General features: G+C 42.7%; 1 protein-coding gene across 1 annotated transcript; it reads right to left on the reverse strand.

Annotated features, from left to right (window-relative positions):
* Window positions 1–1853: 1853 nt before the first annotated feature.
* On the reverse strand, window positions 1854–11894 carry itfg2 (integrin alpha FG-GAP repeat containing 2). The gene is made up of 12 exons (XM_026147643.1): window positions 11613–11894; window positions 10798–10893; window positions 10682–10723; window positions 10413–10590; window positions 10197–10336; window positions 9232–9380; window positions 9052–9146; window positions 8584–8637; window positions 8268–8359; window positions 7554–7671; window positions 5871–6044; window positions 1854–2004 (listed from the first exon to the last, which is right to left on the reverse strand). The coding sequence occupies exons 1-12, from the start codon at window positions 11706–11708 to the stop codon at window positions 1937–1939; spliced, it is 1302 nt and encodes a 433-aa protein (XP_026003428.1). The 5' UTR covers window positions 11709–11894; the 3' UTR covers window positions 1854–1936.
* Window positions 11895–12546: the final 652 nt, after the last annotated feature.

A 12546-nucleotide genomic window follows, 5' to 3' on the forward strand; every position in this document is an offset into this window, starting at 1 on the left:
TTTATGAAACTGATTGCTTTGTGGTCATTTTCAGGTTCACCAACAACCCAGTGACACGTTTTGACTTCCTGAAACATTTCTCGTCTATTCAGCCTGGAATTTAGGAAATTTGTGCAAGAGTCTGCTGCTCTGCTTTCAAACTCACACACACAATGTGGAAATAGCAGTCCTTATCAGTAATTAGCTGGAAAAGATCTGGGAACCCATGCACTCAAGACTCTCATTCTAGTAGAGCCAATAGATATATACACAACTGGTCAACAGCAATCAAGCTACATTTAAGAGCTAGCATTGTTTGGTCCGTGTTGAAGTCCTTATTCTCATCATCTGTGAGCCAACAGCTCCTCTGGGGCAGGCGCTAAGTGAGGCTGCTGCATTAGTGGTTTTATCATTGATTTGTTGGTTCGCTGATGCAGAAGAGGTGTTTGTTTCCAGTAATCCAGATTAGAGCAAACAAACTCTCTGTAAACTGTCATATCCATGGTTTACCATCGTCAACCTCTTTGGGCTTAGTGCTTACCCAAAGAAATGATGGCAAAATTATCCATCTTCTTGATCACTCGTCTCATTTAGGGTTGCAGCTAAACGGGAGAGGTGGGATTCACCGAGGACTGGTCACTTGGCTGACAGAGAAGCAGACAACCACACTCTCATCTCCAGAGTTGTTATGTCTCCAGACCACAGGAGGAAAACAACTAAAGTATAGAATATTAATTTTACTGCAGTGAGACTTGCTTCTGCAGACAATTTTTTTTAAATGTAAAAATAAATAAATAATAAGTTCAATTCCCTTCAGCATTTTTGGGATTGACTAAAATCTTAGTAAAGCCCACAAAGAATACATCATCCTACAAACAATTAGAGAACAGATTATGCATTTCTGTGTCCCACATTGCTATAATTGCCTCCAAACTTGCCACCAGAATGATCCACTGGGCTGTTTTGCACTTTCCTTTATATGCGTGATCATTTCTTTTCCTTTTTTAAAAAAATAAAAAAAAATTCAAATTTTATTTCAAAATGTAAAATATCTTTCACCTCATCAACTTTTTCCACTGAAGGAGTTTTATCTTTAGCTGAAGCTAATGCAGACAATCACGTGATTAAGAGTGGATTAAGAAGAAATTATAACTGCTGGATTTTTCTTAGATGGGATGCAAACAAAACAAGACTAAGAAAAAGTTCATGGACTTGGTCCTCAAAGGAAAGCCTTCTTTTTGTAAGTCTCTAAAGGGCAGGAGAGATAAGAGGCTACCAGGACACCTGAGCCACATGCTCATCTTATTAATATTGCATGGGAAAGACAGAGGCAGTCGACACAGGTGGTAATAGGATCCTCCCATTGGGAACAGTGGGAGATTCCCCCAGTCCTTCCCATCATCACTTCAACACTACTAACTCACTGCTAGTCAAATGTAAGTAATCGTGTTATGCATAATCAGAAGCGCTTCATGTCTGAGATGATACACTGGATAGGAGAATTTTCTCAGACACTACAGGGAATGAATAATAGGAAGGCACTGCTGTTTGATTGGGGAGCTCTTTTCAGCCGCTTGTCAACGCTGACTGACGGCCACATAAAGCTTCTGCTAATCCCCCGCCCTCCCCTCGCTCCCAGATTCACATAGTTACCGGTGAAAACAGCAGGTTAAACAGTGCAGCATTTCCCCTGCATTATGTCTCATTGCTCTCATCCTCTGCCCACCTTGTTAAAAGCAACCTGGGCGGACAGAATACCAATGACAGAGGCAGCGTGCAGGTCTGAGATAACAGCCAGTGGCGAGCCGATCAGAAACCCAAACCCCAACATCTATCTGTTGGGGAGCGCGAGTAACAAGAGCAGCAGCACAGAAGACGGTCTGTCAGTGTTTATTTACAGAGTATTTACAGTCAGGGGGAAAACAGAGAAGGCAGCGTGGTGATGCATGTCACCGAGCTACGTTTGCGCATCCTTGTAGAGAACATCTGCCACCAGGGCTCGCACTGCGGCCGGATCATCAGCATCTGTGGAGGCGAAACACAATGTGACGGTTACCGCTGAAACCGGAGTACTGACATTAGGGCTGCCACAAACGATTATTTTGATAGTCGACTAGTCACCGATTATTTTTGATTAGTCGACTAATCAGATCATCATCCATTGGACGTACAGCGTACAGCTTATTGCACCAGCAGCATCTGGTCTTATATAACTATCATTAGCTTACAGCTTGAAGTGTTTGTGCTAACTAAAAATAAAGACAAGATGGTAGTTTATTAATTTTTAATGAAATTTGCAGATTGTTTCGGTGAAGTTTAATAAACTCCTTGCTTTCTAAAATATAACAGGACACCGGAGTATATTATCCAGCGTCTCAAACTTCTGATGATCAGCTGTCTGCTTGAAGTTTATTTAGCTGTGCAAAAACTATAACTTTAATCTTAGCCAAACCGATTTACTCAGGAACAAATAAAATACTAAAGAAAGCCAAACAATAACATTTTAAGTTATCTAAGTGACTTAAATATCATGTTTAACCTGAGTAGCGAAAGACAGTGGTGGGTTTGAAAACGACTTGCCGGGAGTCCGGTGTTCTCACGGCTCTAGTTAGCCTTGCCCCCGCCCAGCTAACGAGCTAGTGGGTAACAGACGTCTCCGAAAACGTCGGAGAGCTTTTGAAAATATGTGGTGTCTTGATAAACTGAGCAGATATTTGAGGTTTACACAGCTACATTCTCGCCTGAAAATATGTTAAACGTTTATTTTGTGACCCAGAAAGAATAATAAGAGTAAAGTTAAAACTAACTAGCTGCCGCCATTGTTGACAACTGCGCTGGGCTGCGCTATGAATTCTGGGACACAGCTTCTTCTTCTTCGGGGTTTAACGGCAGCTGGCATCCTTGTACATGCAGTGCTGCCATCTTCTGTCTCAGTCCGTTATTACACCCTTAAATCCTACTACTCATTCCTGCGTCCTTTGTGATCTTACAAAGCTTCAAACGATGCGTCGACTATTAAATTAGTCGTCGACGATTTTAATAGTCGACATAATCGTGACTAGTCGACTAATCGTGGCAGCCCTAACTGACATGTGACCAGATTAACATGACTTCACAGGAAATGACTCCACAAACGTTCACGGTGCATTCGGGCACGGTCTGATAGGCACCATGTCAGATTACACAATTAGGAAAGCCATACATTATGGCCGTGACTGATGACATATTGGAGATCGACCAATCACAGCTCGCAGCCTTTCACAGCCTGTTGATGTCACCGGGATTAAACAGGAATTTACACAAACAAAGGCGCAGATCATATCGACTCATATCGACTGTTTCAAGCTCAAATGGAAAAGATGTTAGCTTGCATCTTCTATTGGGTAATCGTAAGAAGTCTTACATAGGGGAAAAAGGCTAAAACCCCCCCCCTAAATTTCAGCCTTTTTGTGGAAGTAATAATCAATCATCGTGCAATTTACATTCATAATGCAAATATTTTAGTTTATACTCAAGAATATTTGCTTTAAACCTTTAGTTTATTATTTGGCAGACTTTCAAATATAAACCTACTAATCAAACCAGCACATTATTATTTTTTGAGACATTAAGATGCTAAATTGCATTTGTTTTCCTAAACAGAAGAATTAGTTTTAAGTGGTTGATTATTATTTATTCCTGATTCATTTCTGACTTCTCCAAGAAGTATTACATTTGTTAAGTAGTTTTGCATTTGGCTAGAGTCAGTGTTACAGCACAGTCTCAAGAGTCTAAACAGTCTTTACAGGGCCGTAGAAGGCCTTAACACATCAGCAGGACAGGTAGCTGCTCCTTTGTGCAACAAAGAATAGGATGAGCACTGCCAGAGCTACAATATAACCTCCACGAGGCCACAAGTGTGAATGTCTGAGCAAACAATCAGTGGGCCCTGTGCTCGCTGCCCGGCACCATTGAGCCCGATTGGCATTTGCCATCGAATACCAGTATAGATGTAAATACTTGGGAGAACAAGGAGACGAGACTAAGATCTTCTGCACTTTTTAAAATGATCCTTAATATTTTCCAGTGTGTAATGCTTCCAGTATTTCTTTTACACATAGGATATGAAGGTGAAGTCATAGCATTGAATTTGAGTGCAGGATTTTAAGCTGCAGTGCTCTAAATTGGTACAAATCATTATTCCAATTGTCCTCTCACATACTTTCTGTGATCTCAATTCCCTCTCTCAGGTCTGTCCCAGTTTAGGATCACTAATCCCGCAACACCCACTGAAAATTTACACAGCATGCTTTTAAATGTCAGAGTACTCAACATTTTTAATACAGTTGTTTACATAGTCTGTTATCTGTCTCCAGAAGAAAAAATACCCTTCATATTGAATCTAGGCTGTTAACTGGGGTGAAAGTAGATGCTATTTCAGCTTTCCCTCCAATGCGTTGCACTGCCCTCCAGGCCTCGATTGCGAAAGAAATAGAAATCAGATTTGAAAGAGGTCTTAAGCATCCACTCATTGTATTTACTTCAGATCACTTATGTTGGTTCCCTGTAGGCCGACGACTTTGTTGTTGGTTGCGCATCATTGAAAAGGTCCTGGAAACGGTCACACCACATCGTAAAAGGGATTTTTTTAAAATCCCAGTGAATCTTTAAGAGACGGCACTGTGCTGAGGTATTCTGTGTGTGACTATCAGACACTATTGTTGGGAACATCTGCCCCTAAATTTCAGAACCTTCTGGGAAACAGCTGCAGATTAAGTGAGTTAATACATCAGTGAGCAGCTATATTTAGTCCTGAACTACACACTGGATAAATATGACTTTTTGTGGACATAAACGCCTAACTTCACAGTCAGCCTCCCACCTTCATCTCTACTTTGATGTCAGGTATGCGCCGCTTACCTTGCACCGCTCAGCAAACATCGCTGACACTTTACAAGCTGATGTTTGAACTCGTCCGTCACAAATTTGAAAATGCCCACGTAGGAGCAGCTGATTTAGAAACCTTCCCCTCTTTGTGATGGAGAACTGGCAAACTCATAATCAGCGCTTGGCTAAAGGGAGCTTATTATGGTGAAAAAGCAGCAGGGGAGCGCCTCAGAGCTGCTGCTGACATTTCAAGGAGGTCAGGGTGAGGCAGCTAAAACCATCGACACCTAGAGAACAGTTTACCTTCTTTTCCTTCAAACTACTGGAAATTGTAGATGGCAGATGGACAGCAACGATTAAACAACAGATAAGGAAGACGACTGGAAGCGTAAGCAGGACCACAGTCATTTACTTCTCCCCACATTTACAGTTGCACCGTGACTGTGTACTCTGCACCAACTTGAGGCCTCTAATGGAGAACACTGGGCAGAAAAAAACTCAGATGCATACATCGCAGCGACACGCAGTTCATTTTAACCACATACACTGTAGATGGTAACTGTTCTTTAATTTCAGCTATATTTGCATGTAAAGCGAGCAGTCAAAGGGAAAGGCTGGGTAATAAACAACCAGTTTTTATAATACAGCCAGAAGCAGCTAAAGTGTGTGCCTGCAGGAGGAGAGCATAAACTGACACTACAGCGACGTGTAGAAAAAGCCACAAGACTTGAATTAACACTCAATTAATACCCAACGTTACATCTAACCAGTTTACAATATCCTAGTTATATTTGTTTGGTGATCAATAGGAATTCTTGCAGAGACTGTGCTGCAAACTGTTTCTTTAAAGAAGAGTAAGAACTTGCTGGCAGGGCCTCGTTAGTTGTAAAGTCTGTCATGGTGGGGTCATTTTCTTCCTTCCTCCTCATCAGTATTCAGATCAGAGCCCCAGTTGGGCTCTTATTCGCCCTCAAACTGAGGAGGTGTGTGCTTGACTCCGAACGCTGAGCTGCCGACGTACTTACCGACTCCCAGCATCTTCAGGTGGCTTTTAAAGCCGGGCTTTTCCTCCAGCACTCGCAGCAGGTTGGTGGATTCCATGCGCTCCAGCTCCACCTTCCAGTAGATGTAGATTTTGTGGTTGAAGCTGACATAGACGAGGCAGGGCCCGTTTTTGCCCTCCTTACATGTGTACTGACCTGCAACCAGAGAAAACCTGAGAATCTTACACACAGTTTTTACTCAACAGGTGGTGGCAGTGATATGAGGGACCGTGCTTTGTGAATACAAATAAACAAATCAGCAATCCTCCGCTGCCGGGCTACTGTAGCCTCCACACAACACAACAAGTCTGATCTGTCTGAGGAGCTGAGAGCAGAGGGGAGTGAGGCCTGAACACCTCATTTAAACTCAGCAGGTGGAAAGCAGCAAAAATGGCTGGAATCAGAGATCTCAGGCGTCTTTTGTCTCTTTCTTTAATCCACTTAAAACCACACATGTCACACTAGGCGCCTCAGATTAACTGTCCAAACACTGCAGAGAGATCTGACAGCACAGATAAGAAAGACAGAGAGAGGAGAGGAGGAAAAGCTCAAAGCAAGGCGAGGCTAAAGTTCTATGCTGCCATCTGGTGGAGCAGGTTTGAAATTCCACCTTTGTTTGAGGTTACAAACGCCTGGACTAAGGTAAGAAATCAGGTTGTAGAGAGCACGAAAACTGCAGTGAGGCCACGGGAGTGAAAATATATGAAAAGTCCAGAGGATTTTCACATCTTGTTTGAACTGTTAGTGTAATAAATATCCTCGTCACTTAGCTACAAAAATGATTTTCCACTAACCTGCAAAATGTAATGTAACATGTGGGAAAGCTGAGATATACTGATGACAATGCAGTCATTTTCTAAAGGGTTCAGTCATTTAATTTGAGAACCTTCAGTTTTCTGGTTATTATTAAGGGTGTGGGGTAAAGAGCTGTCCTTCACCTGAGCTCACAGTTTTAGCTTGTTATCTCTGGCCCAGTACGCACATGTTTGTGGCCCATGAACTAAAAGGAGTTTGAAGCTAGAGCCTGGGAGGAGTTGTAGCTGAGGTGTTGTCAAACATTTAGGTACCTTAACCTCAAATCCAGAAGTGTAAAGCAGATCATTTCCTGCTGAGAGAGGAAAACGGTGGAAAATATTCCAAACACCTTCTCCTCAAACAGTCAGAACCTCAAGTGAAAAATGGTTTCATCTGCATTAATCTGGAGCTGTGTGGACAGCCTGAGGGAAATATCTGTGTCTTCAGCTGCTGAAAGCTCCGCTGCGAGAGGCTCAGAGACACATTAAGCAGAATCAACAGATTTATGGATGTTCAGCAACTCCGCTAATCCAGAGGATTAGAAGACTCCAGGTGGATTTACCTGCAAAAATGTGTAAACGATTTACAGAGCACAGATCTGAGCATACACATGTCTGTTTATCATTTATTCTCTTTGCCTTAAGCTCACCATCAATACTGAGCTGAGTGAGTTAACGTGAAAGCCAAAAATTCAACAGTGAGCTGAAAGTCGCATTATAAGTTGGACAAAGCTGCAGATTTAGATCTACTGTTGGAAAGGTCCGAGTGGCGCGTCGTCGCATTAGCCGAAAATTTGACGAGTGTCTGTGACCGTCACAGAAAAACGACGGCGGAGCAAAAACAAGGAGGAGGTGGTGTGACGTCCCTCACCTGCACAGAAGGCGTTGACGTTCTCGTCGAACTGGAACCTCACCACGGTCCGATTGTGGTCGATGATGTAGGTTTGACCGTCCCAAGCACACGCCACCACCTCCTCTCTGCCGTCCCCCTGGAAGAAGACACAAACACAGACGCACACAGGGTTGCTGCGTAGCTGAGCGCATACACAAAGGCAAACGCTCATTTCTGAATTAATTCAGCATGTAATCGAGTAGAAACAGTTGTCTGGTAAAAGTTTTTAAGTGAGCAGGGTAAAGGGTAAAAATCTGAATTTGGTCGGATATTGTTCTTGCTGTGGTGGCTTAATGGAGATCAAACTGGTATAGTATAAACTAAAGTGACTAACTTGAAATACCCATGAGTGCCGAGAAGAACAGAGAGACTTTCTCGACAGCGGCTGCATGACTGCAATGTCACGTGTAGCCTACACGGGGGGTTTTATTTTGAAAACTAAATGGCTTCTCTGTGCTGTTGTTACGTCTGACTTCCTGCCGGCTTTATCTGCATTTTAAGTTAAATGTTAGTTAAATGAGTCCCATCAGCTCCAACAATTTCTAATAACACACGTAAGAACATTAAAAACAGACGAGTTAGCAAAACATCTGTTTTTCACTGGAAACTAAAAAAACAAAAACAAACAAAAGGTTTATATTTTTGTTAAAAGTTGAAAGCGTCCACGAGTGTCGGCCTGTCGCAGAGACTCACTGTGACGTCGAGCTTCTGCAGGGCAAACAGCTGATGATCCACCTGCACCGACCACAACAACTGCTCCGAACTGTTCATCAGCTTCAGCGTCCCTGTGACACGGGGAGGCAGAAAACAGGTCGGCCTTAAAAATGGTCAAAAATAAATCAACACGGCTAAAAACTGCTGTTGTGTACAGACTGTCACTGTCATATGCATTTTAGCCAACAAATTAAAAAACTCTTTCTCCTGCTTAACCAGCTTGTTCTAGTTGATAGAAAAGCACAGACTTCTCCACAGAGATGTGAATTTTAAGTGTTTAAAATTCCCATCCTACCATCTAAAGTACAGAGAGCAAACAGTCCACACGTTGACGACTCTTCCTTGGATCCTGTAAAAAAAAAAAACAAAAAAACACACACACACAAAAAAACTGAATTCTTCTATTAATATGCAATCAGCCATTTTTTTGTGAGTTTTTTTAAAACCATATCAAACGCACTTTTATATGTTTTTACTGTCACACCGATCGCAGTATGAAAGGAAATCATTTGCATCATCTGTGTTTCTGCATCTCAGCAGGATGATGAGAAGAGGAGACTTAAAGAAATTGTACAATTACAACACACCTAAAGAAACCCACTGAGACGAGACTCAGCTGCAGTTTAAAAGTGTCTCCAGGTGAGCGACAGGGCCCGGGTTTACCTGCAGACGCCCTCTGTCCCCACATTATTTACCTCATCAGCGACCCAGTAAACAAGCGTAGGTGCGAGTGTAAAACGAGCCGGCTGGTAAGAGCGTCTACCTTTGCTAATGCTGCCGATGAGGTGAGTGGAAACGTTCTTGTTGTGTATCCGCCCGGTGGTCAGATGGAGAACTACGTCTCTGGAGGGCCCCTCGCTGTGAGGAGGGAAATCACGCTAAATTAATCCAGTCCATCAATCAATCTAACCGACACTCACATTATAATGGAGGAGGCGTCTACCTCCCAGGCGTGGTGGGGGTGTCGTCGCCAGAGTCGGAGGAGTCCTGTTGCGTCCAGGAGCAGAGCAGGATGGCGTAGCCGCAGCCTGGCTGAGACACCATCAGCTCAGGTAACCCCTCTGGACCCGGGTTCACTGACAGACTGTCCACCTGCAGAACAGCCAATACCTGATTATTTATTCAGCTAGGTCTCATCTATGGAGGGCCTTGAGTGCCCAAACGCCCTTTTCCATCAGTACCTACTAAGGTCAGCTCGCCATGGTTTTATGGGTTTTCTGTCTAATGGAATAATAGTTTGTAATGATTGTGAAGGCACATGTTTGAAATGTTTGAAATAAAAATGAACTGAACTGAACTGAACGTTTTCACAGTGGTAATACGAAATAATGTCACGTCTACACAGGCGGAGGTACCGCTCATTGGGGTGGACTACGCTAAAATAATTTGGTAAAATGCTGCCACCTAGTGGTGAAAGTTTTCATTAAAGTTTGCTGAGAAAATATAAAGTAGTTTATTTATAAGGTGCACCTTACTGGCACTAGACTGCACCCTCTTTTGCGTTCAGAAGTGCTTTAATTCTTTGTGGAACAGATTTAAAAAGGTCCTGGAAACATTCCTCAGGGATTTTGGTTCTTACTGACATGATAACATCACACAGCTGCTGCATAATTGTTGGCTGCACATCCATGACGCAAATCTCCCTCTGCACCACATCCCAAAGGTGCTCTATTGTACTGAGATCTGATGACAGCCTGTGAAGTACAGAGTACATGAGGAGATGTGTGCACTGTGATCCAAGGGATAGATGTGGTCTGGAACAACACTCGGGTAGACCGTGGGGTTTAAATGATGCTCAGTTTGTACAAAGGGGTCCAGAGTGTGCCCAGAAAATACCCCCCCCCCCCCCCCGCATCAAATCAAGTTTAGTGATTTCACATGCTGGTAAGAAACAACACCTGAGCTCACCTGTCCCTCCAGAAGCCATTTCTTCAACAGAATCAGCTGACCAGGCCCTGCATCAGAGCTGTCAGACGGCTCCTCCCAGCGAAAGGCTCGCACCACTCGGTCTGTGTATCCCACCACCAGCTCGCAGCGCCCATCTCCATCTGCAGACACGCACACGCTGCACTCAAAAATCACAAAAATCCACATTTATCACAGAAGAATTTAGCGAGAATTTACCAATATCACTGATGAGGATGACTTTGGTGTTGGCGGGAATGTGCTGGGTGAGGAAGGGCTTCTGGTCATCAGGTGACTGAAACTCGTGCTGGCTGGATGAGTCTGCCTTGCTCGCGGCAGCAGCTGTGAGGTCAAAGAGGTGAAACCAGCCCTCTGCGCCCACGGCAACCACGAAGTTCTGACACAGAAAAAATTAAAATAAAAACACGCCGTCACATCAAATCCTAAACCTTCAGACAATATGCAGCTTCTGACTTCTCTGTTCTCACCTTTCCTTTGTTGCACACATCTCCAACAGCAACGCAGGTCAGCTGGGAAAGCACAACACACCACATGAGCCACAGATCACATGACACAAAAGGATTTTTCTAGCACCTGCACTGACCATGCCCACGCAGGACCTTGTGATCCAAGGTTTGGAGTCATCGTTCTTGTAAACAAGCAGCTTTCCGTTGGTGTCTCCTACGACCAGCTCGTTCAGCTGCAGAGAAGGGAGACAGCCGTGTTAGTGGAGCAGTTGAACAATCAGGTAACACAGGTCATAAAATTTTTTTTTTTACTCTTCTTGATCAAGACAAATTCTAAACTGAGAAGCTAAAAAGTCATTAATTGTGAGACAAAACATCATTATATTTTGCTAGGAAAATGGGGAATAGATGTGTTTGTGTTTGGAATCACTGTCATGCTGATAAACAGAGCCACTGCCAATCAGATGTTTTCCAGGTAATTTGGCACACATCAGCAATAGTGGATCAAAATGTGAGTTCTCTAACACGACACTGGCTGAAACCCTAAGTTGTCATGTGCAGACACAGCACTGATTCATCCCTTTAGTGTGGTGCCTTTTTAATTGTTTTTTCAGTCAGGTAAAAATGAAAAAGATCAGGAAGCAAACAGCACTCAACTGAAAATAAGTTAAAAAGCAGCCAGTGTCCGAACAACCAAGGAGAACTTGAAAAAAGTACCAGGATTTCTTCCTCTTTGGAAGCAAGATGGAGAAAGAAATGAGCGGTGACTCAAGACTTATTATAATAAGAACAGACTGCAAAAAGTCTAGTTATCAAACCATAAATAAATACATTACTAAATATATTTAGAATTTAATTTAAACATTTAAAAGTCTGCATTCAAGAGGTCCGAGAAGACAAAACAAACATTAACGATAACAATAATAAACAAAAGTTAGCTTAGCTTCCGTACCGAATCGTTGTCTGCGTCTCCCAGACAGATGGCGTGAGGAAACAGAGTCCCTGTGAAGTCTAAGCTAACCCGGTGCACATAGTTCAGAGAGCGCATAGCTGATAGTCTTTGTATTCCCTTTACGGCCGCTGATTTACCGATACTGCTCTGGCTACCTCATTCACGCGCTCACCGCCTCCTCCTAGTAAACAAAACCACGTGACCTAATATCTACGGGATCGTAGCAGAGACATAAAAGGTGATCCGCAAACCAAAGCACTGATCTGCCTGGACGTGTTCCTGTTTCCATATATATATTTTATTAGTAGTAGTAAAAACATGTACGCACATGTGTATGTTTGAAGAAAGAGAGCTTTTAAAACTGAGCTAGTTTACGTACGCTGTGAAATACTGACACCTGGCGGTCAATGAGCGTAAGTGCATACTTTCAAATAGTTTGATTTTCGTTCTTGCCTTACATTATGTACCCAGACCATGCACCTGGTGATCTATTGAATCTTCCCCAAGTTGGTGAAAAAGTAAATCTCATCGTTATCTTATTAATTTAAACATTTTGCAAACAAACATGATATTAAAACATATTAAAGCGTGAAAAGCACCAAAACGAACACTCAAAGTGAAGAAAACTAGCTATTAAACATAAACATAAGCTAAAATTAGAAAAAAAAAAGTTATTTAAACTTGCAGATGTTATTAGATCATAGTCCACATATTATTTATTAATGCAATTTGCACTTCTCTCTTACACAGTGTCAGTCCTTTTAACTAAATTCGGGTTTGTTTGTTTTTATTTTATTTTAACATTGTTGCTTATTTAACACAAGAATTTCTCTTGTGGAATCTATCTATCTATCAATCTGAAACAGGGCAGGATGGGAGGATTTACTTCTCGGTGATAACGTCCACTGCTGTCCTCTAGAGGGCGCCCGTTAAT

This window comes from Astatotilapia calliptera, chromosome 17, assembly GCF_900246225.1.
Source record: "Astatotilapia calliptera chromosome 17, fAstCal1.2, whole genome shotgun sequence".
Taxonomy (NCBI): Eukaryota; Metazoa; Chordata; class Actinopteri; order Cichliformes; family Cichlidae; genus Astatotilapia; species Astatotilapia calliptera.

What these genes read in the sequence shown, in the direction of transcription:
- itfg2 (XM_026147643.1), bottom strand. Translation starts at nt 11,708, where the DNA reads ATGCGCTCTCTGAACTATGTGCACCGGGTTAGCTTAGACTTCACAGGG. An exon ending in CATCGGCAGCATTAGCAAAG is followed by an intron (nt 8,638 to 9,051) that starts GTAGACGCTCTT and finishes TTTTTTTTACAG; the next exon opens with GATCCAAGGAAGAGTCGTCA. An exon ending in CGTCAACGCCTTCTGTGCAG is followed by an intron (nt 6,045 to 7,553) that starts GTGAGGGACGTC and finishes CTCTGGTTGCAG; the next exon opens with GTCAGTACACATGTAAGGAG.